At 51.5% G+C, this 24876-nt stretch overlaps 7 protein-coding genes across 7 annotated transcripts; 5 read left to right on the forward strand and 2 right to left on the reverse strand.

The window, feature by feature from the left end:
* Window positions 1-289: 289 nt before the first annotated feature.
* An07g08980 (uncharacterized protein) lies at window positions 290-7768 on the forward strand (the record flags this gene model as incomplete). The annotated part of the gene is made up of 2 exons (XM_059748683.1): window positions 290-7593; window positions 7690-7768. 2 exons carry the CDS (start codon window positions 290-292, stop codon window positions 7766-7768), a joined length of 7383 nt encoding a protein of 2460 aa, XP_059603826.1.
* Window positions 7769-9416: 1648 nt separating this feature from the next.
* On the reverse strand, window positions 9417-11468 carry pkiA (pyruvate kinase pkiA-Aspergillus niger; the record flags this gene model as incomplete). Its single annotated transcript, XM_001391936.3, has 8 exons — window positions 9417-9662; window positions 9721-9802; window positions 9852-10685; window positions 10784-10905; window positions 10959-11039; window positions 11095-11141; window positions 11199-11243; window positions 11345-11468. The coding sequence occupies 8 exons, from the start codon at window positions 11466-11468 to the stop codon at window positions 9417-9419; spliced, it is 1581 nt and encodes a 526-aa protein (XP_001391973.1).
* Window positions 11469-13887: 2419 nt separating this feature from the next.
* An07g09005 (uncharacterized protein) lies at window positions 13888-14430 on the forward strand (the record flags this gene model as incomplete). Its single annotated transcript, XM_001391937.3, has 4 exons — window positions 13888-13890; window positions 14016-14055; window positions 14126-14168; window positions 14289-14430. 4 exons carry the CDS (start codon window positions 13888-13890, stop codon window positions 14428-14430), a joined length of 228 nt encoding a protein of 75 aa, XP_001391974.1.
* An 871-nt stretch (window positions 14431-15301) lies between these two features.
* On the reverse strand, window positions 15302-16680 carry An07g09010 (uncharacterized protein; the record flags this gene model as incomplete). The annotated part of the gene is made up of 2 exons (XM_001391938.3): window positions 15302-15423; window positions 15483-16680. The coding sequence occupies 2 exons, from the start codon at window positions 16678-16680 to the stop codon at window positions 15302-15304; spliced, it is 1320 nt and encodes a 439-aa protein (XP_001391975.1).
* A 1000-nt stretch (window positions 16681-17680) lies between these two features.
* On the forward strand, window positions 17681-20535 carry An07g09020 (uncharacterized protein; the record flags this gene model as incomplete). Its single annotated transcript, XM_001391939.3, has 3 exons — window positions 17681-19937; window positions 20227-20298; window positions 20381-20535. 3 exons carry the CDS (start codon window positions 17681-17683, stop codon window positions 20533-20535), a joined length of 2484 nt encoding a protein of 827 aa, XP_001391976.3.
* Window positions 20536-20768: 233 nt separating this feature from the next.
* On the forward strand, window positions 20769-22033 carry An07g09030 (hypothetical protein; the record flags this gene model as incomplete). The annotated part of the gene is made up of 7 exons (XM_059748684.1): window positions 20769-20786; window positions 20841-20906; window positions 20992-21113; window positions 21249-21311; window positions 21404-21609; window positions 21699-21788; window positions 21897-22033. 7 exons carry the CDS (start codon window positions 20769-20771, stop codon window positions 22031-22033), a joined length of 702 nt encoding a protein of 233 aa, XP_059603827.1.
* Window positions 22034-22539: 506 nt separating this feature from the next.
* An07g09040 (uncharacterized protein) lies at window positions 22540-24276 on the forward strand (the record flags this gene model as incomplete). Its single annotated transcript, XM_001391941.3, has 1 exon — window positions 22540-24276. One exon carries the CDS (start codon window positions 22540-22542, stop codon window positions 24274-24276), a length of 1737 nt encoding a protein of 578 aa, XP_001391978.3.
* Between the last annotated feature and the right edge of the window lie 600 nt (window positions 24277-24876).

The following is a 24876-nucleotide window of genomic DNA, read 5'->3' on the forward strand; positions in this document are numbered from 1 at the left end:
TCTTCTCTCATCGGAGACAAAGGCTGCCTTTGCCTGTCCCCTCGGTGTCTTCGACTGACTGATTTTCTTTTATCCGACCTCCCTCCCAGGAAATGTGGAGTTCATCTCCCCATGCATGGACACTCACCGCACAGACTCCGATCACCGAGCAACGGAAGCTTCTCCGCAGCAAGATACCGCAAATGCTTGCCACCCCTTGCCTTGCCAAACCCGTCTGATCAACGTTCGATAAGATTCCGCGGGGATATCTGCTTTTTCGTGTTCTGTCCCTGGGAACGACGAAGCCTGTATGGCTTCCCAACAGTCCCAAGGGACCTCGAGCCCCTCCGCCTCATCTGTCTTCCTTCCTCTCGGTCGCCGCGGTTCTCGAGCTTCCGTATCAACACAGGCGGAACGTGAAAGCCTGCACGCAGCCCTCGATCAAATACATACCGCAGCCTATCAGTCGGATGCCTTGACAGTTTTCAACGAATTTACGAGCCCTCCTGCCCCGTCATCTGCAACGGACGAGAAAACTATTTCGGGCGAGCTGCAAGGTGGGCTGAGCGGGCTATACAGTCGCTTTAGGACTTCAGTGGGTGGTATTGTGAGCGGGGTTGGGAAATCATCAGACAAGAGCTCTGCGGATGATGCTGGTATAAAAAGTCCTCCGTCAGAGCGCTCGTCCATAAAGCCTGCTCATGAGACCTCGGAGCCTCATCAGCACTATGCGGGCTCGTCACAGGGATCAAGGCTGCACTCACCTGCGCCTGGGAGCCAGCACTCTTTTCAGGATGGTGTTCCTGGACCGGGAAAGAGCGCAAAACATCCTACCAAATCAACAAGCTCATCTTCGAAGCCGTTAATATCGCCTGCGCTTAAATCCCCGGTGGCACCTTTACCAAAGGCTACGGGTAGCTCAGCAGCCGTTGACCCGATGGTTACTGAACTTCATGTGAATGCTACTCATGCCTCAAGTACGAACTCGGTCAATCTTTCCTCTAACAGTTTGCAAACTGTCGAGTCCGCTGGCACGGACAGGGAAGATGGTCCTCACACTACATCTATGTCCTCGTCGGGTTGGAGCCAGCGACTTTCGAATTCCCCGGTCTTACAGGTCAAATCGAGCTCCGCGAACGAAACTCCAGGAAGCCATGATATCAGCAGAACATCTACGATGGGCAGTCAGGTGCCTGAAAGTTTCAGGAGGTCGGACTCGCAAGGAACTCATGAGATAGAGGCTGCCTTGCCTGGCCCGCTGCGCAAGGCTAAACGTTCGATCGATGGGACTCAAGATGGCTTACCCTTCCCCCCTGAGAGGCTACGATCGAATTCAGGCGCATCATTCAACTTGGACAGAATCAACACAGCCTCTGGATCAAGGACGAATAGCGTCACTCAATACAACAGCAATGAGGTAGCTCCATTCATTGAAAAGCAAGTTCCTTCTGGAGTCGCTCCGCCCATGCCGATGCCTGACGATGAGCCTCAACGGAAAGACTTACCAAAGCCGTTAGTCAAGCATAAGACTGGGGAAAGGCAGTCCATATCGAGCGCGAGCCGGTTGCCGGGATATGTGGCATCCCAAGCCTCCACAGCAGAGTCAGTATCTGGCCCACCAGCTTTGGCTCCATTAAACACGTCTGTGGACCGCATTTCTGGCACAGACGGAAGAAGCTGGCGTCCGCATGCAAGTGGCGACGGCGTCATGTCCCAACTCCGAAGCAAGCTACTGAGCAAGGAGTTCTGGATGCGAGATGAAAACGCAAAAGATTGCTTCCACTGTGGCGAGCCCTTCTCTACGTTTCGACGAAAGCACCACTGTCGAACGTGCGGGCAGATTTTTGACTCTAAGTGCACACTATTAATTCCGGGTGACCGGTTTAGCCAAACTGGAACTATACGTGTTTGCAAGCCTTGCGAGGCTATGATAAATGGCCATGACGACGATTCTTCCGAGTTCTCTGATAGCGAACAAAGTCCCATACCGATGATTCCTCGAATGTCCGAATTCGGATCGGGAATCTATCCGCGTATCCCCTCTGAGGAGGATGATACCTCATCGGTGGTGTCTCAATCTATCGAACATGTGATGAAGACTCCTACTATGGCCATCCCCGCAACACGGCGTGCAGGAGAAGGCCACAACCGCCGATCAGCCGTGCTTGAGATTAGCCCAGATAGACCTCTAGCCCGGCCGACGTCCTCAAGATCCTTAAAATCGTCATTAAGTGGGAGGCCTCATTCAATGGGCCACAAGCGTCACCATTCCCGTCAGCAGTACATCCGGAGTTTCAAGCCCCATCACGATGACCGGGCACCTTTTCAGCGGCGCCAGGCAGATGATGCCGTGCATGAGTCCCGGCTGCCCGCATTTCATAAAGATAACATCATTGATCCTGACCTGGCACAGTACCTCTCCGATGACGCCTCTAGTGGCGAGGAACAGCCTAATTTATTGTCTGCCGTATCGGAAGGCTCGCTGTCCAAGAGTGGTGGAGAAAGTGAGCGTACTACGTTTAGTGGACTGCTTGCAGCCATGAAGAAAGGCCGGCACGCGTTTGGAGATCGGAGTGTTGCTGGTTTGAACTCTTTTGGCCGCGAACCAGATGATGGTAGTGTTAGCAGCTCGAGAGCAGTAAATTTGCCTCGTCCTTCCCGTCGGCGCAATCTTAGTGTTGCAAGTAGTATCCACCAGCGCCACTCTCCGAGAGCATCGAAAGATAGTATGTTTAACTCACTCGAACAACCGGCTGCCGTTCACATCTTGCCCCCAGGAGTGCCACCAAGCGGCTTCAAGATGACCAGAAGCTCGTCTATGAGAGGAGCAGGTGCACCTCCGGTTGAGCTAAACAAAGCTAGTCTCCAGCATGTTCGCAAACTGCTACGACAGCTCCTGAAAGACTCGTCCGTGCCAAACGTCTCTAAGTGGGAAACGGCTCTTCTGCCGATACTTCTTAAGGCAGCGGATGAGGTTGTTCCGGACGTGCAGGGGGGTGACGATATGGATATTCGTCACTACATAAAGTTAAAGAAGATTCTGGGTGGCCGACCAGGAGATACTTCCTATGTTTCAGGATTGGTCTTCACGAAAAATCTTGCCCTCAAAAGTATGTCAAGGAGCATACCCCAACCAAAGATCCTGATAATTGCCTTTCCCCTTGAATATGCACGACATCAGCAGCACTTTATGAGCCTGGAACCTGTTATCCGGCAGGAGCGTGAATTCCTTGCCAATTTGGTGAGCAGAATAGCTGCGTTGCGGCCTAACCTGCTTCTAGTCGAGAAGAATGTCTCCGGTTTAGCCTTAGAGCTGTTGGAAAAGGCCAATATCGCCACCGCATACAACGTCAAGTCATCGGTACTTGAAGCTGTTTCTCGGTGTACTCAAACCAGGATCATCACATCTATGGATAAGTTGGTGACCACCCCGGTGCATAGCGACTGTGGCAGCTTTGATGTCAAGACATATGTGTACAACGGCCGAAAAAAGACATACATGTACCTATCTGGCTGCCGTAAAGAATTGGGCTGCACGATTGTTTTGCGCGGTGGTGATAGCGAGGTGCTTTCAAAGGTCAAAAGAATCACTGAATTTATGACCTATGTTGTCTACAACCTCAAGCTGGAGACCTGCTTGATGAGAGATGAGTTTGCGCAGATGCCGGCCTTGACTGATGCCGAGACGGAGAAGAAGACCGACGCAGGCCACGTTTCTAGCGAGGGGGCGAGTAATTCCTCTGCTAAAGACACAGCAGCGGGCACAGAGACTGCAAGCGAAGTGCCCGACGACGTTCCAAGGCCAACTTACTACGAAGATATTGTTCGGGACCATGAAACGAAGGTTCTGTCTGCGTCTCCATTTGTCCAGTTTGAGCCTCCCTACCTGCTCATGCGTGCCCGAGAAATGGAGCGCAAGTTGGCTTATCTTAAGCGCCTCCGCGACAAAGACCTTAACCTTGACCAGTCAGCAGATGAGAAGGCCAAATCTCAGAAATTTATACTGATCACCCCCGAAATGGTTCATGAGTCACCCGAGGGTGCTCCACCGAAGGTTAAGGAAGTTCTACGCGCAGTCCATGATGCCGAGTATGATAGAGCTCTTCATCATTATCAAACCCAGAAGCGTCAGTGGGAAGCTTATGTCGCCGGAAGCGTCGGCCTTTTTGATCCGTACGCCCACCAGAACATCGTCGTCCTCTTCAGTCTTGTCTGCACTACCACGTCAATCCCCTGCTCCGGCCCGGATCTTCTTGCCCTCGAGTACTACAACGAGCATGGTGGAGACCCGATATTTGAGCCAGACTGTACTTTAGGACAGTATGTCGAGGATATCTGTCTCCATGCAAATGCAGTATGTACGGCGAATGGCTGCGAGAAGCGAATGTTTGAGCACCACCGTCAATATGTGCATGGTGAAGCCCAGATAAGTGTTTTCACCCAGCCCTATCCCTCGAAATTGCGAGGCCTCCAGGATACAATCTTGATGTGGAGCTGTTGCAAGATCTGCGGTAATGAGACCCAAGTTTTTCCGATGTCGGAGAGTACCTGGAAATATTCGTTTGGGAAGTACTTGGAACTCTCGTTCTGGAGCAAGAACCTACACGCTCGGGCGGGCGTTTGCCCTCATGATTTGCAACGTGATCACCTTCGATTTTTTGGCTTCAAGGACGTCGCTATACGAATCCACTACGACAGCATTAATTTGCTTGAGATCATTGTTCCCAGAACTCGGGTTACATGGAAAGTGGACAATGACTTGAAGCTCAGAAACGAGGTTTATCAGCGAATGGAGCATCGCATCACTAGGTTCATGGTTTCAGTCAAGGCACGGCTCAAGGGAATCAGTGTTGAGACCGTTATCCCTCAACAAGCCGAAGATTGCAAAACGCAGATAGAGCACCTGAGTAAGAAGGCTAACGAAGACCATATCCTCTTGATCAAACAGCTACAGGAAAAATACACCAACTCGCGATACTGGGAAGTAATCCCCCTGAATGAAGTGATCCGCTCTGTTCAGGAGAAGGTTGTCGAATGGGATGCTGCTTTTGCTGAGTTCGAGAAGAATTTCTTCCCTTCGGAAAAGGATATCAAAAGATTGGCCACTCTGCAGCTGAAGAAAATCTTCATGGACAAGGAAGTGATACCTGAAGAGCCTCCTACCACGCCAAACGAAGCCGACAATGAAATCGTCGAAATGCCGGAAAGAATGCGATTAACGCGCCGTATGACCCTTTCTCCGGAGAAGGCACAGGACGTCCTAGTATCTGTTGTCGAAGAGCATTCGGGAAAGAAGGACGTTGCTGCAAGCCAGGGGAGTGATGCCATCAAGTCTGACGATGTCGGCTCTGCAACTCTCTCTTCCAGTTCAGGGAGCTCGCAGTTCTCACCCCCGCAGGCTGAGATTGCGGCCGAAAAAGAGGTGCAGCATCTGGATCTTGCAACGCCTTTGAATCACTCTGAGCATCCGGTACTAGCACCGCCTACCACGAAGGCAATAGACAGTCAGGAGCCCCCGGAGCCTTTAGAGTCACCGGAGCCAAAATCTACCCCTACTGAGTCTGATGTAATTTCAACTGAACCCCCTCCTGAGGAGCCAAGTGCTCGTCAGAGGAAAAAAAGTGACGAAATTGAAAGAACTGCAACTCCGAGTCGTTTTCCATCAGCCATCCCCCGACTTGCCGAAGCTACTTTGCGACGCAGTGGGAAGTCTACTTCTCCACCATTATTCCGTGCTCAAACGCAACCTGCTCCTTTCCAAAGGGACCTAGGCAATGATACAACCCCAATAAAGGGCATGAAAATCGCTTTTGGCAGATTGACGCCGTCGGACGGAGCTCCAAGCCCTCCGTTGGACTCCAAGTACAGGTCTTCGGACAACAAGAAGCTCTCGGAACGTTTCAATCTGGCACTCCGAAGTGGGAGAATGACGCCAGGCGCATCTCTCATACCTCGCTCTATACCGACCCGAAAGAACTCTCGAGTATCAAACCTGGCTAAGCACTTCGAGCAGTTGAGCCGCGAGTTTGAGAAGGAACGGCAACGCGAAAGAGCGCGACGAGCTGCCAAAGGTACCCATTCTCGCGCAATCCCAATAGCTTCCTCGAAACCGATCGTCGAGGTATATAAGAATGTCAGGGAAGCAGTTGAAGAACGAGAGCCCTCGGGCGAAGGGGAAGATTTTATACCCCCAGCATCACGTATCCCTCAAGACCAGTCCAGCAGAAATAGCGAAGAACTACCGCGACGGGACTCCGAGGAAGAGAGCAGGCAGGACGATGCCTCACAGGAACCTTCTGCTCCCAAGGAAGAAAAGGAGAGCGCTAGCCCTGAGGACGAACATATATTGTCTGAGGTCGAAGGTGAGGAACACAGTGATGAAGATCGAGACGACCTGCAAAGAACAGACTCGAATGATGAGATGAAAATGTCACCTGAGGACGAGTCGATGGATTTGAAAGAGTTTCCCAAGCATGAGAGGAGTACACTATTGAAGCTCCTGACCAATTTCTGGTCGGAGCGTTCTGCCAGCGGCTGGGCACCTCTAGATTATCCACTTACCATGTCCGATCATGTTTTTGCAGATTGCGACATAATCGTGCGGGAAGACGAACCCAGCTCCTTGATCGCGTTCGCTTTGGACTCCAGCGACTACAAGGAGAAATTAGAAGCCATTCAAAGGCGCTACGAGGAGCCCGACGAGAAGAACACATATGAAGAGGATGGTAACGATGCTTTGGACGAGACCCGAGTCGAACATGCACTCTTGAGGTCGACCGGTACACATCTGAAGTATCAGTTTCAGGAAGGTCAGGCCAAAATGCTGTGCAAGGTATTTTATGCCGAGCAGTTCGATGCCTTACGGAAGAAATGCGGAGTTGCAGAGCGGATTGTAGAATCGCTTTCTCGATGCGCCAAATGGGACTCCAAGGGAGGAAAGACTAAATCTTTATTCTTGAAGACCCTCGATGATCGCTTCATTCTCAAATCGCTTTCACCCATCGAAACACAGGCATTCTTGAAATTCGCCCCAGCGTATTTCCAGATTATGTCCGAGGCACTGTTCCATGAGCTGCCGTCTGCGATTGCGAAAATGTTCGGGTTCTACCAAGTGATTATCAAGAACCCCGCTACCGGGACAGAATTCAATTGGTTTCTCCTGTTGATGGAGAACTTGTTCTACGATCGTGTCCCTACCCGGATTTTCGATCTGAAGGGTTCAATGAGGAATCGCAAAGTCCAGAGCACGGGAGAACGCAACGAGGTCCTTCTCGACGAAAACATGGTTGACTTCATCTACGAAACACCGTTGTTTGCGCGGGAGCACTCGAAGAAGCTTCTGAGTCAGAGCGTCTGGAATGACACTCTGTTTCTGGGACGCCAAAACGTGATGGATTACTCGCTCATGATTGCTATTGACGAGAGTCGTTCAGAGCTAGTGGTTGGCGTAATCGACTGCATCCGCACATACACCTGGGACAAGAAACTAGAATCCTGGATCAAAGATCGTGGGTTCGCTGGTGGCGGCAAGAATCGACCTACAGTCACCAGTCCAAAGGAGTACAAGAGTCGATTTAGGGAGGCGATGGCGCGATACGTGCTCCAGGCCCCAAGGTATGTCTCTAAAACCTCACAGTCCCCAATCTCAACAACACTTGCTGACATGGCCATAAGCTGCTGGCACCAATTCCAAAATTCTCAGCTCTACAGATACGCCCCAGTTGAACACTACCCGAGCCAGAGTTATGCCACCGCGGACGCTGATGCTCTCGAGGAGACGACAAGCTGAACGGGTCAGTTCCTCCGCGGACAGTTCTGTACTAAATTAAGACCCTCATGACGGATATGACTTGACGAACACGACATGATGTACCAAAAATTCCCACTTCCAGTTCATTCATTGATGCTACATTTACACTTGGCGTGTCCATCCAACTTTTGTGTACGGTCTTTGAGCGGTATTTCTTTTTCTTTTTCTTTTGCTGTTTCGCCTCGTTCCACAAGCATTCCTTCATTTTAATGAGTGTACGAGACCACCATTACCACCCACCTAGACTACCACTAAATAGGACCTACCATAATACTACGCAACCAGCCATAATGACCATTATAATAACATAAGCAAAACAAACAGCAACCTGAATACAATCCTACATAAAATCCAATTCATAAAAAAGGAGAAATAGTATACCCGAAGGTAGTAAGTAGTAGAACGTAGTAATCCTTTTTCCGGAAGAACCCCGCGACTCAGACACAGACACGAACTTCCCGAAAACACCATCGGCTGAATTCGGGACGCTCGGGTTACCATTCGGGAATCTGATTTGCTGCTCCGCGGTTTTAGTTCTCCTTCAGTTCAGTTTTGGGCAATCTGATTTCCCACATCGTCGCGTCACGGATTTTCTTTCTTTTCTTCTTTTTCGTGTGCTCCTCTTTTTTTCTCCCCTCCTTTTACTTCTTTCTCTTTACTCCTTTCTTTTTATATGTCGGTTGTTGAAGATTTGCTCTCTCCATTGCTCTTTAATGGCGGGTGTAAGGCGGGATAATATAGCCTTACGCTCCGCGCTGCGCTACGGAATTGACTCACGAACTATTTAACATGACTAACTGAATTACTGCCAGTGGCTACTTCGTAGCTATGGGCTGACTGAACTTCTGAAATGTGAAAGATTGACAAATACCTTGCCTCGGTTGAGGCTTCTTGTTCCGTTCCCCCGCACGAGAAAAGGGCGTTCGATTCGAGGGCGCATTGGGAGGGGTTGGTTCTTGTGCCACCCTCTTGCTCTCGCTCTCTCTCCTTTTCTCTTTTGATCTACTACTACTTACTCAGTTCTCTTTTTCCTTCTGCAACTTTCTACATGATTGTTGGCTGTTGTTGACGAAACTACGTCCGATTCATGTCTTCGGACATGCCATCCATGGCTTTACGAAGCGATTCGTTGTTTACCAACATTAGCTACTTTGCTCTAGCGAATGATGGATCCTCAAGGGATTCGGAATGCATTTCCACTAACAAATCATACTGACTGACACTCAGGATGCTGTGCTTTATCTCATCGAGGCATTGTGAACAACTCATTAAATTCTAGCTTTTGATCGCAGCAAAGTCCACCAAACATGGCTGGCTAACTAACGTCAAATCAAGATACATACACATTACGTTCCCAAGGTGTGTGTCTTCCCCCAGCGCGTTTCGGGCTCAAAGTGAATGTGGTGGTAGACGCAAGTGCGCACTCCTGGTGCTCCTCGTCCTGCCCCGACTAACGAGTCTCGCAGTGAAGACACAAGCAGCCTGCCCGCGGGGAGACTACCTGAGTCATCGCATGGCGGCGAGACCGGTCTACGATATCCAGAGACACACCCTTGACGCTTTCTATCCAATCGCTGTCGTTACCGTGTCATCCACCAACCGGTGGCATGCCAGACTGCTTTTGCATTTACTCAGCCAGGCCAAGGTTCTCCTCAGCAGGGACCACACGGACGGTGTTGGTGTGGCCCATACCGCCGCGCCATCCCTGGACACAGACGATGTTGTCACCCTTGTTGATGATGCCGAGCTTAAGAGCGTGGTTGATACCCCACTTGAGACGGCGGTCAACATCCTCCTGCCAGACCTTGACGTTGAAGTCGGGCTTCTTCTCGGGGAAGAGGAAGGGCCAGACACCACGGTACAGGTGAGAGTACTGGATTCAACACGTTAGCACACGACCTCTCGAAACAACACTACGCTTCTCGACTTACCCGGGAGGCAGCGGGGTTACGGGTAACCATGACAATGGGGCAGACGGGGCGGTACTTGGAAAGGTAGCGAGCAGTTTTACCGCTGCGATCTGTCAGCAATCATCCTACCCATCTGGATATTTACAACTCACCTGGTAGTCAAGACGACAATGGCACCAGCGTTGAGTTCCAGACTGGCGCTAACGGCAGCCATGGCGATGGACTCGACAGTGTCGGTGGGGCGAGGAGCAAGGTTGCGGAGCTCATCGAACACATTGAAGTGGGGGATGGCAACCTCGGCGAGCAGGCAGGTCTCGGACATCATCTTGACGGCCTCGTTGGGGTAGTTACCCTTGGCGGTCTCTCCCGACAGCATGACACAGTCGGCACCGTCAAGGACGGCGTTGGCAACATCGGACACCTCGGCACGAGTAGGACGAGGGTTGTATGTCATGGACTCGAGCATCTGAGTGGCACAGATGACGGGCTTACCCTTGATGTTACACTTGGCGATCATCATCTTCTGGGCGATGAAGACCTTGGGGGCGGGGATCTCGATACCAAGGTCACCACGGGCAACCATGACACCGTCAGTCTCTTCGAGGATCTCGTCGAAGTTGTTGACACCCTGCTGGTTCTCAATCTTGGCAATGATCTGGATCTCCTTGCCCTCCTCACCCAGAACCTCACGGATGTGGCGAATGTCGCTACCGCGGCGGATGAAAGAAGCGAAGACCATGTCGACCTTGTTCCTAACACCGAACTTGAGATCGGCAATGTCCTTCTCGGAAAGGGCGGGGAGGTCAACGTCAGTGCCGGGCAAGTTAACACCCTTGCGGGAAGAGATGTTGCCGTTGTTCAAGCACCGGACGCGGATGGTCTTGTCATCTACGACTTCGAGGACCTCGAAGGAAAGGATACCGTCATCAACATAGATGAGCTTGCCAGGAGAGATCACCTTGGTGATGTTCTTGTAGTCGAGGTACCTACAATCCGACTTGTCAGCGGAGTCTATGCACAGACACATCTGCGCTGGTCTCCCGATCCACTGGCAAGATCGGAAGGACGCGGGGAGGAATCTTACATGTTCTTGTCGTCGGAGGCGGTGGCATATTGCTCGTCGGTGGTGATGTTGAGCTCGTGGCCCTGCTTGATAGGGATATCCTTATCATCGGGGGTGTTTCCGGTACGGATCTCGGGTCCTTTCTACAGAGGAGTTAATTTGGAGGATCGCGACCAGCCAAGGGACCCGAACTTACGGTATCAAGAGCAATGGCGAGAGGACGTCCGACCTGGGTCTTGGCGGCCTCGCGGGCGTTGTCGATAACAGATTGGTGGTACTGGGCGGGTCAGCATATCGTCATGTGCCAATGCACGGATGGGTTCCCTTCTTACCTCATAAGAACCGTGGGAGAAGTTCATGCGAACAACGTTAAGACCGGCTGCAAGCTAGTCAGCTGATTGATAACTCCCAGAGTTATATGTTTTATCGCTCGTACCAGTGCGGAGAGAGTTGATCTTCTCCACGGAGTTGGTCTTGGGGCCTGAAGAAAAATCGCAGGTTAGCTCGGATGAGGTCAAGTGCGGGGTGCGAGGTCCTCATCAAGAGATGGCAATCGCAACGACACAACTGGCAGGAACGTACCGATGGTTCCGATGATGGAGGTGCGGCGGAAGTTCTTGGAGGGCACCATCTCAGTGTTGAGCTTGGAGTGCCACTCCAACTTCATGCGGTTGCTCAGGTGGTCGAGGGAAGAGCTGGCGGCCATCTTGACGGATGATTGATCTCTACTGAACCGGGGGGGAAGACAGAAGAGAAGGGATTGATGAAGATGGGAGAAAGAATGGAGGGAGAGAAGGGAGGAGAAGAGGGAGAGATAATAGGGAAGGAAAAGACGGGGCCGGTGAGCGAGAGAAGAGAGAGATGGTGGACTAGAGGAGGGGTGCCCGGGAAGGAAAAATGTTGGCGGCGGTGATTGGCTGGATCGGCCCTTTTTGGTGGGATTCCTGCTTTGGGACGCTTTTTTCTGTCGGTCGGTTCCCCGCGGGTTGAGAGCTGGCTTGTTAGTTGTGCCTCCAGCTACGGAGTAGTTACAATCACACTTCCCATCGCCTACATAATTCCCATTATTAATGACTTTTTCTCCCCCCCGGCACTATCGCTGGGTATCAAAACTCAATTATTTGCTGGGTGATCCACCTTTCACTGCTTTGCTACTATTCTTTGATCGTAGATACACCTGCTGCCTCCGTCCGCTCTTTTCACTGGTCAGCCAAGGGTTTCCGCCCAGCGATCAGCAGCATTTGTCCACTACATCCTCAGGCACCTTCCCTCCGCGCATCTCAGGCATTCATACGCCGCATGCAATAATAATTGGTTGGGAAGACCAAAAGCAATTCACGCCCAAGCCACAATCAGACACCCACACAACATTCTGCGAAGTATCTGGCAGGACCACATGATACCCTCTCACTCTGTCCAGTTGACCCCACATCGTCGCGGATCCATTCTCTCCTAGCGAGGTGGATTTGGATGCTTTGTCGGTGCTGAATTTTCTCCTCGCAAAAAAGCCCAATGCCCTTCGCAAGAACTATTTCCCTGACTCCATCGGAACCCATAAGGCTGAATTTTGCTCTGCTCGGACGGACCCAGTTGCCAGTTATGGAGAAGCTGTCTCCCTTTTTATTTTTATTTTATTTTATTTTTTTGTCCAGTGGGTAATTAATCATAGTAATGAGGACGAGACTCTGGTCAGTAGACAGGGACCCTAAGTAAGTACTCGGAGGTTTTCTCTTCCATTTGGAGGTTTTTAACTCCGAATGTGCCGCTGCCTTCACTTGGAAGATAGATAGTTAGGTAGGTCAGGATGAGAGAGAGATAGTAATAGCAGCACCTTAACCACATATATCCGAACTGAAACTTAGTCTCTCTTGGCTCATTATGGCTAATACTTACTTACTTGAGTGAGTAAACATAAAACATCCAGAACAATGGTATGGTCGTTCTATTGATATTCTTATTTTCCGTGATTGGACACCCACAAGGTAGATAGATAGTAAGTAGTAGAGAAGTACGCACTACCTACTGAACCCATATCCTCACTCACCACCACACAAGTACCTTCTACTTACAATCACGGATACCGATCAACACTTAGCACCTGCTATTATGAATGTATGTATACCCGTCCCGACTCAGCCCCCGGTGAATCTGGATAATCTGCAATATGCATGCTAGGCCATTCCACTCCGTAAGTACCTAGCCCGCCGTCGGCTCGGCACACTTCCTCTTATAGAGATAACTATAGTTAGCACACATATTCTCCATAGCAGATACATACTTAGTATGTTAGTATGCAGAGCCAAGCCCAGTCATCTTCATTCCCTTTTCGGTAGTTGTTTCATCCTACATATCATCCTCATCCACCCGCCTAGCTATTGACAAAGTACTGCCGACTTGGCGGTGCTGTGATTGCGTACTGCTCCGACGGAGTAGCATAGTTCAGTTTCGCTTGGCTTGGATTGAGGAAAATGGTTTCGGACTTCGGAAAATGGATGGATGTATGCATGCTGATCTATTCAGTGTGATGTTTGTTAGTATTTGCTTTTTGGGTTGAGTTGATTTAGTTGTTGAGGCATTGGAAACTGAATGGGAGGGAGTGTGGGTATTTATGATTCATCCTATCTCTAAAGTCATTACGGTGTAGCATTATCTATTAAGTGATGAAATAACTAAGTAATATATAGACACTGCCCCTCCGGACTCTGTACTTTATGAGCTGTAACAAACACACCACAGACAAGTGGCCGCTCGGCTAACTGCCTACCTGCCGAGACTTAGTACCTACTCCGTACTACGGAGTACTTACTAACCAGCTCCAGCTCACTAACCACACCAGCCACACAACTCCCCCTCTCCTCAAACCCAGCCACCTAAATGACCACCCCAGCCTCGCTCACCGCCTCGTCCAGTCAGTCGCCCACGTCATGTGAAAGCCACGTGAACCCTCTACCTCGATGACTCTCCGTGGGGTGACCTGCTGCTACCTACCTACCTATCTTTCTTTTTTCTATTCCCACTGACAAGAACTTCCACGCCCATACCCCTCGCTCCTCCTATTGATATAGTCTGTTGCTGCAAATCATTTACCTATCACATTATCACACACCCAGAAGTTACTCGTCATCATGGTATGTCACATACCTAACCAAACCTCGTCCGTCCCCGGCCGGGTTGTCCTGCGGAAGAGACGAGGATATGGGATAGATAGGGTATAGATTATGGGATATACTAATATATCCATGTGTGTATTCAGCTCGGACGTCTTAGCCACTACGCTTTCGATGCGGTTCTTAGTACGTACCCTTATTATTATTTTTCTTCTGTTTAAGTTGGGGTTTGGAGCTGACCTGTTTCGCAATCTAGTCTCGGCCTTCCTGGCTGGCGTCAAGCGCTCGACTGGATTAACGTAAATACTACGCCCCATTTCTTACGCTATTATCCATTCTACCCGAGGGTCAGAAAACTAATCAGTTCATCCCGCGCTCATCCCCCCGTCTTGGGGGTAATCGCGTGGGGTATTTCACAGCCCCAGTCTCAACTCCGACAAAATCACCGATAACAAGGACTTCAAGAAGTGGATCGACAACTACCTGGGTGTGGGTGAGTGGGTGATGGATCAGTCTGTGGCTGTGTTGGGTTCGACTAGCTACTTCGAGCGCAAGCGGTAGATCTACTACTACTACTACATCTCAACCACCGATCGCATCGCTTTTCCTGTGTCGGAGTCGCCGGTCGGCTTACGAATGGATTGAATGGATCTCTTGTGGGGTGGGCATCTATATGTGATTTGCCTGGGGTGGGCGAATGCACTACAAGGTGAAACTGGGAGTTTCTGGCTGGAGGAGAGAAGGCGGGATAAGACAAGGAGGATAACAATCCCGTCGCGGCTGGGGTATTATTCTGGAGTTGCGAAGGATCGTTGCTCATGATTGATGATGGCATTTCGGCTCATGTTTGAGTAGCGCAAGTCATGGCGTTGGGTATTTTGCGTTGGCTGTACACCTTGATTTATGCTCCAATGGCAATCTCCTCTGGAACATTCGCATCTCTCCTCGATACGCCTGTTTGTACATAGGTTCCCTGTGGAGGGACAACTCATCTGTATCTCTGCTCTCCGCTGTTTAGCCAAACAACGGCCCGGACTACCCATCGAGGTTGCTTCCGGTGTTTTCTTATCCACCACTACAGTGACCGTGTGCAGGTCACTGACTAGCCATGAGGTTATACAAGAGTATCCGGTTTCAGGAGTCCAGTTCATTTCAATATGGTAACCTCCGTAGAGCCCGCCTTTGGACCGCGAGTGTGGTCTCGCAATAACAGATGCGCCAAAGTGAAAGATTGGTTGTCCCATGTAAGCCCGTGTGGGTCTATCATAGCACATGTGTGCTCGCTAGAAAGTTTAACGTCAAAAGCGTCCGCGCATGTCAAAGCATAATCGCCAAAAAGGAGCCAGGGTCATATTCTGGAAGCACCGTGGGGTATGGAATGAGTGACGTGATTCGTTCAATCGTAAATTTCGTACTATGTATTCATCGAAACCTATGTCCGGAGTAATGCATCGATGTCCAGACGACGGTAATAGGAGATATGGCCCATAGTTTCCCAATAGTGCGCCACGCACTCTGGCGAAATCAAAATGAGTTGGGATGCGATAAACGTATCTAAGAACCAGGTTAGTTTGCAAAGCGAGATGTCCGGCCACTTTTCCGATCAAACTTACCATCTCTAAAACCGAGGCCCGCTACATGGCCTTTGCTCCTTACTATGCGTGCTCCTTGAAAGAGAGCTTCCTCCGCAATGCGAACAAATCCTCCTGGGCCAATGTCGTCTGCTGAGAACGATATTTCGCCACGAGGAACGTTAGGGTCTCCAGTGAGCTTGATAGCCTCAAGGCTGCATCGCCCTTCCCCTTGATCACGTTGTAGGAAAAGCAGAAATTCACATCCATGTGCTGAGTAGTCTCCAACCCAAATGCCTTGGTATGGTTTCTTGTCCGTGGGCGTATACAGCTCCGGGTCAAGTGTAGCATAAGTCGACAGCGTCTCGCTCCGGCCAGCGGTGAAGATCGGCATGCCCAATCGGAAATGTGCCCATCTTCTAATTCGAAACGCATGCTCAGAAATTCTGTCCAGCTGTTGGGGGTGGTGTTCCCACTCCGGGTCAACTTCACCGCGATAGACGCGGTGTTTGGTTGGAATGGTTATTGGAGGCCATTGTTTGTTCGCCACAACATCAGATGTCATTCGGATGGAACAAAGCGAAAACGAGTTGAAGACATGCTGCGTCTCGAGGGGCATAGGCATGCGGGTCTCACCGCGTAAATATAACGGCCGTCCCTCGTGGTGGTTTTTAAGGAGCAGGACTGGATCATCTAGCCACAGACTGACTTTAGGATTGAACGTTTGGATAATAACATCTGGGTTCCAGTCCCAAAGTTGAAATTGGTGCGAGCGACGTTCTGCAATGACTCGGTAAGCCTCTATGACGCCCCGTCGGTGATCATAGCGGGCGAGGATTAAATTGCCCGTGTGCTCAGTGTCCGAAAACCAGATTTTGTTGCGAGGAATAAACCAGCAAGGATGGTGGGCGATGTAGAGACTGCGAAAGGAGTCAAAGACACCTGGTGTGTGTATGGGCTCAGGAAGATTGGAGTTGATGATATTGGCCCACAAAAGCTCGTTGGTCGCATGCTCAGCGAAAGTGCGGCAGGTGGTTGACAGGCGAGCGAGATCTTGAGCCGATAAATATGACAATATTTGCTGGACTAGCTCAGGGGGAAGCTCTAAAAATGGAGCGCTGATTTCTCTGGCATTGTTGGAAGTTGTTTCCGATAAAGACGTCTGGGGATCGTCGTCCATCTCCGCGGGTGCCTGTTTCCGTTCCTCCCAGGCCGGCTGATTCACAAGCGCAGCAGTCATCACGAGTCTCCTGGATGGACTGAAAGCCGAGAAGCCAAGGGTGACAGGTGCAGCAGCAGATGATCTGCCAGATAGCGCTCGGAATAATTGAGTTGGCCGTGAGCACAAGAGCAGGGGAGATAAAGTAGTCAAGGAAGCAAGTGGTTGACGATCTGCATACTAGTAAGTTAGCTTCCACTGGATTAGCGAGGGGAAGGCAAGTCCAGCTGGCCGCCCGCATGACATCACCCTTGCAGCCGCCTCGATCACCTCATCAACGGAGCTGTCCAGCCAAAGTCTAGGTAAAGGGCGGTGCATCCCTGCGAACATTGTGCAAAGCACGGGATAACCAGTGTGCGGTGGTGTTGCTGGGTGATTCTGCATTTGATCGCATCTGCTCGCAGGAGACTTCCCAGTTGTGGTGGTGGGCAGCCGGCAGTAAGAGAAGTGAGTTGAGGGGGAAAACGTCAATCTGGCGCTCGTCACGGGGATGGCGATAAGATACGGAAACAATGTCTTTCATTGGCTGGTCACACAACAGAAACAATACTCCTTGTCTTTTCCTTATTCCATACTACATACGAAGGAGGCAATATCCGGATATCTCGATAAACCTGGATTGATCACGATTTGGAATACTAACAAAACACAGTACAGCGCCTGAAATGCAAGGCAGCGGGGGCAGTCAGGTGACTGGCGCAAGGGTGGGTTTGTTTACGCGTTCCCAATCGGGCAATGGCCCTGTCCTTCAACGCGTCAGGAAGGCACGATGGGCCCTTGCCTATTCGGGAAAAATCACAATACTCCAGGTCCCGTGGTGATTGCCGTCAACTGTTGTTCCGAACTACCATCATTATTACTACTGCTCTATATAACTATTGGTCTGTTTCACGGCGCAATAGCATCATTGTTGTCTTAGCCAAGTGTCACAACCATACCTTTCCCATCCCCAGAAAAACAAAGCAGGGGCTGAGATCGTGCGACATTTGACTCACCCAAGTCAGGTCGATACACAATCGCCATGGACACGAGACAGGCGAAACGAAAGAGACAAAACAGCTCTTCATCCGGCCAAAAGCCTCAAGAGCCTCAAGAGCCTCCCACCCCGGTCTCGATCAGAAGAACTCGTCGAACCGAGTACTATATTACCTCCGCCACCTCTTGCGAAACCCCTCATCAGAGTAAAAAGGTTCGCTTCTCAGACCCGGGTCCTGGGCGGCAACATGGTTCTGCCCACTCAACAGGCCTTACTCCGGCCATGTTGCGGTCTTCCTTCGAAGAACGGGCAGAAGATGACCCGTTGATTCGGAGCCCAAGCCGTGGCCAACGGCGGCGCTCAACCCCTCTTCCGCGGTCTCGCCGCAGTATGGACGCTCCTGATGCTGCCAGTACAGCCTTCTCAGAGCATGTAGTGCAGTTCACCCCGTTGCGACAACTTCTAGACGCGCGCACGAAACGAAGAATTCGGCGGATTGGGCTAAGTGATGAGATCAACCATCTAGAGCGCGAGAAGAGAGAATCCGCCCAGTACGAGAAGACACTCCAGTCGCTACTACGCGAACGAGATTCGTTGAAGAATGAACTGGATTCGGTCAAAAGAAACCAAGACGTATCCAAGAGTCTAGCAACCAGCGAAGAAACCACATGGCTATCGCCACAATCCATGATTGAACAGGTATTGTCAGAGAATGTCCGATTAAGGGAACAGCTTTCGTTCCCTTCGCCGGGTGCCACAACAGACCATGATACCATCAGCAATTCCGAGGGAGAAACAATGGTGATCAATGAGAGTGCATGGGATTGTGATACAATGCTTATATCAAACTCGCCGGATATTCGGGCCTTAGATGCCCGACTTTCAGTGCCTGATAACATTTCACTTCTGAGCCAAGGACATGCGAATACCGATGCGTCGACTCAGGCATCCATACCTGACCACAGGCAAGAGGCGGAGATCATTGCGCTTTCAGCTGACCTCGCAGCTGCCAGGAAGGAGAAACGTGACTTATTTGACGCATGTCGCGCCCGAGTCGCTTCGTTTGGTGGAACTGCAATTGAAGGTCTCCTTCGTCAGTCCTCTCCACCGCCGGACTTCCTGGATCAAGTCCTGCCTACCCTGACCCAGACACTGCGGCGTGCTTCTGACGCTGCTCAAGCACTGGACAACGTCAAGGAAGAATTGTCGGGTCTCGGATTTCCTGGGAATAACGCTGAGGAAATTATCTCCACAATGCGTGACCACTTTCGCGCCGCACGCCTCCAACTCGAACGAGCAGTTCCCGGCGAGACCGCTAATGCTAGCCTCAGTGATGGCAAAGCAACTCTTGGTGCATTAGTAAAGCGAGTTGAGGTGCTCGTCAAGAGCCTTGGGGACGAGCAGGAACGACTACAAGGCTCCGTAGGCCGGGAGAACGCAATTAGAGGTCAGTTCGATACTCTGTTGGCTCGATACGAAGGTGCATCGAAGAAGATTCAAGACCTGGAAGAGTCTATTGCCTCATCCGCTGGAGACATGCTTCACACACGAATGCGTATGCAGGAGCTTGAACGCGAAGGAAAGGAACAAGCTGTCAGCATTCAGCGGCTGAATGCTGCTCTCGACAAATACCACGAGGAAGTCAAAGGACTAGAGGCCCTGGTTACTGAATTGGAGGATGACAAGGCGAAGAATAACGAGTCACACAAACAGGAAGTGGACGAACTACAGCAAAAGCTGGAAGAGCAGGCCCGTTCCCTTCGTACTACCGAATCAACCGTTGTGGAGCGGGAAACTCGTATCCGGGAGTTAGAAGAGGACCTTCAACAGAATCGCACCCGCGTGTGTGACCTCGCAACCAAGATTGAGTCACTCGAGGCTGAGCGCCAGCAAACGATACAGAGTTTGGAGCAAGAAGCAAAGGAGGAGCAGCAACGCCTTGAACAAGAAGTGGGGTCGATGAATGTCCTCGTCTCGGAGCTCAACACGTCACTGGCGGAAGCCAAGTCAGATATTGACCGACTTCGCCGTAGTAACACTGGCTTGGAGGAGCAGCTGCGCCAGGAAGTTGAAGCAAGGGACAGTCTGCTGGATAAATGGGCTGCAGAGCAAGCGCGGTCGTTTGCCTTCATGAAGGAGACCGTCAATAGTGAGCGACGGAAAGCCAGAGTTCGCACTGCGAACTGGGAGCTGCGTTCGGACGAGATCCAGTCATCAGATGGCCTGAATATCGGCAGCGAACCCATCACACCGGTCAGCATGACAAGATTTGTCGACGTGGAGGCTGGCCGGGGGAAGCATCGTAAGCGCCTGGATAGCGGGGTAGGAATACTCACCGACGATCTGGAGGATGCAGATCCTGGTCTCCTGCCAGAGTCGCTGCCTTCTGATCCCGCCGAGTTGTTGTAGTCTGTCTGGTACACGGGGAACTTTGGCACGTTGTTCGCTGTGCGTGGAAAAGTCTGCAATATATTTTGGTTAGCTATGCATGTTATTCGGAGAGTCTACTAGGTCATGTACATCAAGCATTGGACATAAGGAAATGATTTGATAGTTATCTGTTGTGCTTCTGTAATAGCGAACGAGGCCAGTATTGGTATCACAGCGTGTGACCCAACTTGAAGGTGTGCCAGAGTTCATCAGGTCTACTTCGATCAACACTAGTAAGGTCCCACTCTCAAAGATGCTTCGATTTTGTGACACATCAACGATACTTTTAACCAACACTTGCTTGCATATATGCAGATGCCGCAAGTACGTATGGTACCACCACACCTGGATCAGTTGCCTTTGATCTCGAACTAAGTCAGCAAGAGGCATTGACAGATACTCCTGGTGGTGCCGATAAGGCAAGCTCGCATTATGATACGTCTTCACGTAGAAAAACCAAGTTTTCTTGAATGCATCATTCTCACTTCGGAGCATGGTTACATTCTTGACTTCCATCCGCATACTTTATCCAAATGAAAATTGCTTGGGAGACAGCCTTAGAACCAGCGTCACGCAGTACGGAGGCCTAGCTGAACTAACTACGTATAGCTTAAGCCTGGGCCTCAGCGGCCAACATGCACCTTGCTTTAATTTCTTTCTATTGATGAATATATTTCCGGATATCAGTGCATCTAGTGGGAAAATGGCAGTGGTTGCAGCGGTCTGATGGCAGCTTGGGGTTTCCATGGTTGAGTCGGACTCCCTGCGTTATAAGGTTCATCCCGCGGGTGGGGGCGCTTTGATCTTTACTGAATTCTGGCACAGCTTCCCCGTCTCCCTTGTTTGCGTCAGGCCCTGCGGAATCCTTTTCTCTATACAAAGTACTATCGATTGATTGTTAATATTGTTAATATTTCTGACGACAGGGTGACAACCGTGCCATGGGGACTGCAGTCAGCGGGGGAACCACAGCTGGGACTACTGCCATGTGTCATGTCCGAGGGAAAAGGGAGAGAGCGAGGAGGTCAGTGCATCCATACCCACCGGGGTAATTAAAGGAAAGCACTAACAGGCTAACAGCATCCTTTTGATTATTCCATGAATGCTCTAGAAGGACTAGAATGGCACTAGAGGGAAATTGGTCGCCGTTAGCATCCTCTCGAATCCATCCCTGATCCACCAGGGGTTTCCCAGGGAATGCGTCATCCAGGAACCTGTCCACGAACACAGCACCACTAGCTACACAGTAATTGCACCAACCATTGCGGGCTGACGGGGATGGAACTGGTTTTTGCCACCGGAAGGGGATGCAAGATCGGGGCCAGCATGTGAACTAAGGTTTGGGACAATCGGGGGATGCACGATCAAGGTTTCGCTAAAAATGTGTCGCAACTTGCAAGGAACTGCAAGCTGGCCTTTTAGGGGCGTGGGGGAAGGGAGACGATCGGGGGAGTGCAGGAGATTGCAGGAAAGTCCCGGCCAGTCGGGGCTCCATGGTGATCATGACCAACAGTCAACTGAACAGATGCTATGCTGTGTTGAGAGTGAGTAGAAAGAGAGGCACGGGGTTTCAGCTGGTAAGAGGACTGTTTCATCCCACCTCAGCAGTAGGATCAGCAGTAGCCATCATCAGTATTGACTGTGTATGAACATTTGCAAGGAGTTGGTGCCGATTATTCCGTCGATCGCAAAAGAAAGGAAGAGAGTCATTCCCTGGGGGGAGGTCAATAGTGCCGGAGACTATCAGGCCAGGGGGAGGGAAGCACATCCACCAAAAGAAAGAGAGGGATTATTAGTTATTCTTGTTCATGATTATTGAATAATACGTAAGGCCATCCAGGCAGAGACCGTCGAGGAACCGAATCTGAGACGGAGCGCCATCAACTTGAAGCCGCGGATCCGACCCCTGAACCCGCTGCCTCAGGCGTCGGGGCCTCGTTGCTGTCTCTCTCCACTTTCTCTCTTTAGTTGGAAGTGACTCTCTCACTTCTTCTTCTTCTTCTCCTTCTCCCTCTTTTCTCTTGCTTTCCTCTCTCTCTTCCTCTCACCTACTCATCTCCATCCCCCCTGCCATTCATTCATCCTGATCACAGCTCTCACTCAATTCCCTCTTTGTCCACCATGGTTGTGTCCACCGCGGTTGCATTGTCTCACCTGCATTGACTTTGTTTCCCCCCCACTACCGAACCACTGTTTGCCTCCCGCGTGTTGTTAACAGATTGGGCCTACTGTTTATCTCACGTCACCCCGTCCCTCCTCTTTCTGGGACGCGTTCATTCATCTTGTGAATGCCCTCCGATTCCTTCGCATCATCCGTGCGAAGCGCTGAATCCCCTCTTCGCATCTCTACCTCCGTCGATTCTCTGACCAACCCCTCGAGCTCCGATTCTCCCCTCCCCAGTCCCATCCGCCACGATCAATACCCTCTGCTGACCTCCCGCTTCCGCCACTTGTCGCCCAAACGAGCCGCCATCATGAACGAGACAGGCGGCCATCCTGGTGTGCGAAACCTTCTTGCTAGGTTCGAGAACAACCAGAGCAACACCACTTCCCCTCCCTCCCGCGGTCGATCTCCCGCTGGCTCCGAACATTCCGCCTCTGCTAGACCCTTGTCCAAGGTGCGCGCCAGCTTCATCGCTGTCGATGGGGCCACTCAGCCGAACCCTGTCGCAGGGCTTCGCAGTGTGAGTGGTCGCAGCGATAGCCCTGCTGCGCCGTCCCGGGTCAGGAGCTTCAATTCGGAGGATTTCGAGGGTGGCTTGAGAAGTCCGTTGTCTGTGTCACCAACCAGCAACGGCTTCCCTCAGAAGATCACCGAACAGCCAGTTGCGGCCTCGGAGACGCCACAGAATGATGTGCCTGAGAAGAGCGAACCTGCCCCGGTAGAGCCCGAAAAGCCCTCAGAAGAGGTCACTGGGGAGCCCCCTGCTCCGGCTGCTGCTCCTGTCCCAGCTTCTCCTGTAAAGGCCAGCAATGTCTCCTCCCCCAAGCCGACCCCGACCAAGACAGTCGCCAAGCGACCATCCACTATCCAGGTGGGGAAGACGGCACCCAAGCCTGCTACCAAGTCGCCAGCGCAACCCCGTACGCCCACATCTCCTGCCAAACCCGAGGACAAGACTTCTCGGACCACGCGGGCTACCCGGCCGACGGCCACGAAGGCTGCGGCCCTCGAAGCCCCCAAAGTCGCACACAAGCCGAGCCGGACGTCCTTGAACACTGCGACGAAGCCCGTCACCAAACCTGCACGGCCCTCTATGCCTGCTCGTGACTTGACGAAGCCGACAGCCTCGACCGCATCTCGCACCGCCAAAGCTATCGCAGCCAATCCTACTCGCCCGGCTTCGACAACGGCTTCCACTTCGTCTACCGCCAAGAAGCCCACGACGACGTCTACGCTGACCCGCAAGCCGTCCACACTGAAGAGCTCGACTACTGCAACCCAGAAGCGCGCAATCACTCCTACCGCTTCCACCGTGCGCAAGCCGTCGTCTCGTCCCTCCCCTCCCAGCAACCCCGGGAACGAACGCCCTCACTCTCGTGTCAGCAACACGAGCTCCAAACCAGTTGACGAGGGATTTCTGGCTCGCATGATGCGCCCCACTGCTAGCTCTGCTAGTAAGACGCACGACAAGGTTGAGGTCAAGAGTCCCCCGCGGGCCACCAAGCCGGCCCGGGCGCCTAGACGAGTTCCCTCCAAGTTGGATACCCGTACTTCCCGTCCGACCAAGGTCGAGCAAGGCAAGCCGCTGGAGAAGCCTGCGCCTGAGGCGAAGGCTGAGGAGCCCGCCCAGGTTGTTTCTGAGGCCCCTGCCGTTCTGGAGAAGCCTGCTGAGATTGTCGAGAAAGCTCCCGCAAAGGAGCCTGTTCAGGAGCCTGTTCAAGAGCCTGTTCAAACATCTGTTGAGTCTGAAGCTGAAGCCGCTGCTCCCGTCGCAAAGGCTGCTCCCGAAGTAGATGCTCCCGCGGTTGCTGAAGTTGCTGCTACTGACCTTCCCGCGGTTGCTGAGACTGAGCCCGTTGCTGAGGTCCCCGTGCCGGCGGAGGAGCCGGCCATTGAAGTGCCCGAGACCAAGGAAGCTACCGAGCCCGAAGCTCCCGCTGAGCAATCTACTGAGGCCCCTACTGAGGCCGTCGTCGAAGCTCCTGAGGCTGTCGAGGCCCAGTCGGGCGAGGTTGATGTTGACATGGGCAAGCTCTCTCTCAATTGACTTTCTGCAGAGCCTTGACCAGTTACAATAGATATTTTCTCTTCTCGTTTCTTTCTCGTGACATATCTTTTTATACCCTTGATAATCGTGATGCGACCAGGTACATATGCTTGTCTCCACGTGTTCTTGATACTGATTTTATTGTTGGGCTTTACCCTTCTTCTCTGCTTCTTGGCTTCTCTGTCTTCCACTCTGGTCTCGGGTTACCTTTCGGGATCTTTGGGTAGGAGAGCCCCTTGTTGACAGTCGAACAAGACCGACGACGTGCATGTCGGAGCATTGCAGGTGGAGTTGATTCGGATGTGATCTTAGCGATGTGTACGGAGTACTGCATCTTGCATAGTACTGGGTCCTCTGGCATATTCTTATCCTTGATTATTTTATGCTTTGGTGTAAATTATTGGTATTCAGTAAATGAATAGTTTTGTTAATCTTTGCATTACATCCCAGTAGTCACGCAGTAGCATAACTTACCTATATCATTTTCAACCCTTCATGAGCAAACTAATAACCAACTCAGAACCAGCTACAGCTGCAACACCTATTCACCATTTCCCTCACAGTGCTCTGGACCGCACAGCTTATACCTTGGGAGAACAA

The sequence above is a fragment of the Aspergillus niger genome (assembly GCF_000002855.4).
Source record: "Aspergillus niger supercontig An07".
Classification (NCBI taxonomy): domain Eukaryota; kingdom Fungi; phylum Ascomycota; class Eurotiomycetes; order Eurotiales; family Aspergillaceae; genus Aspergillus; species Aspergillus niger.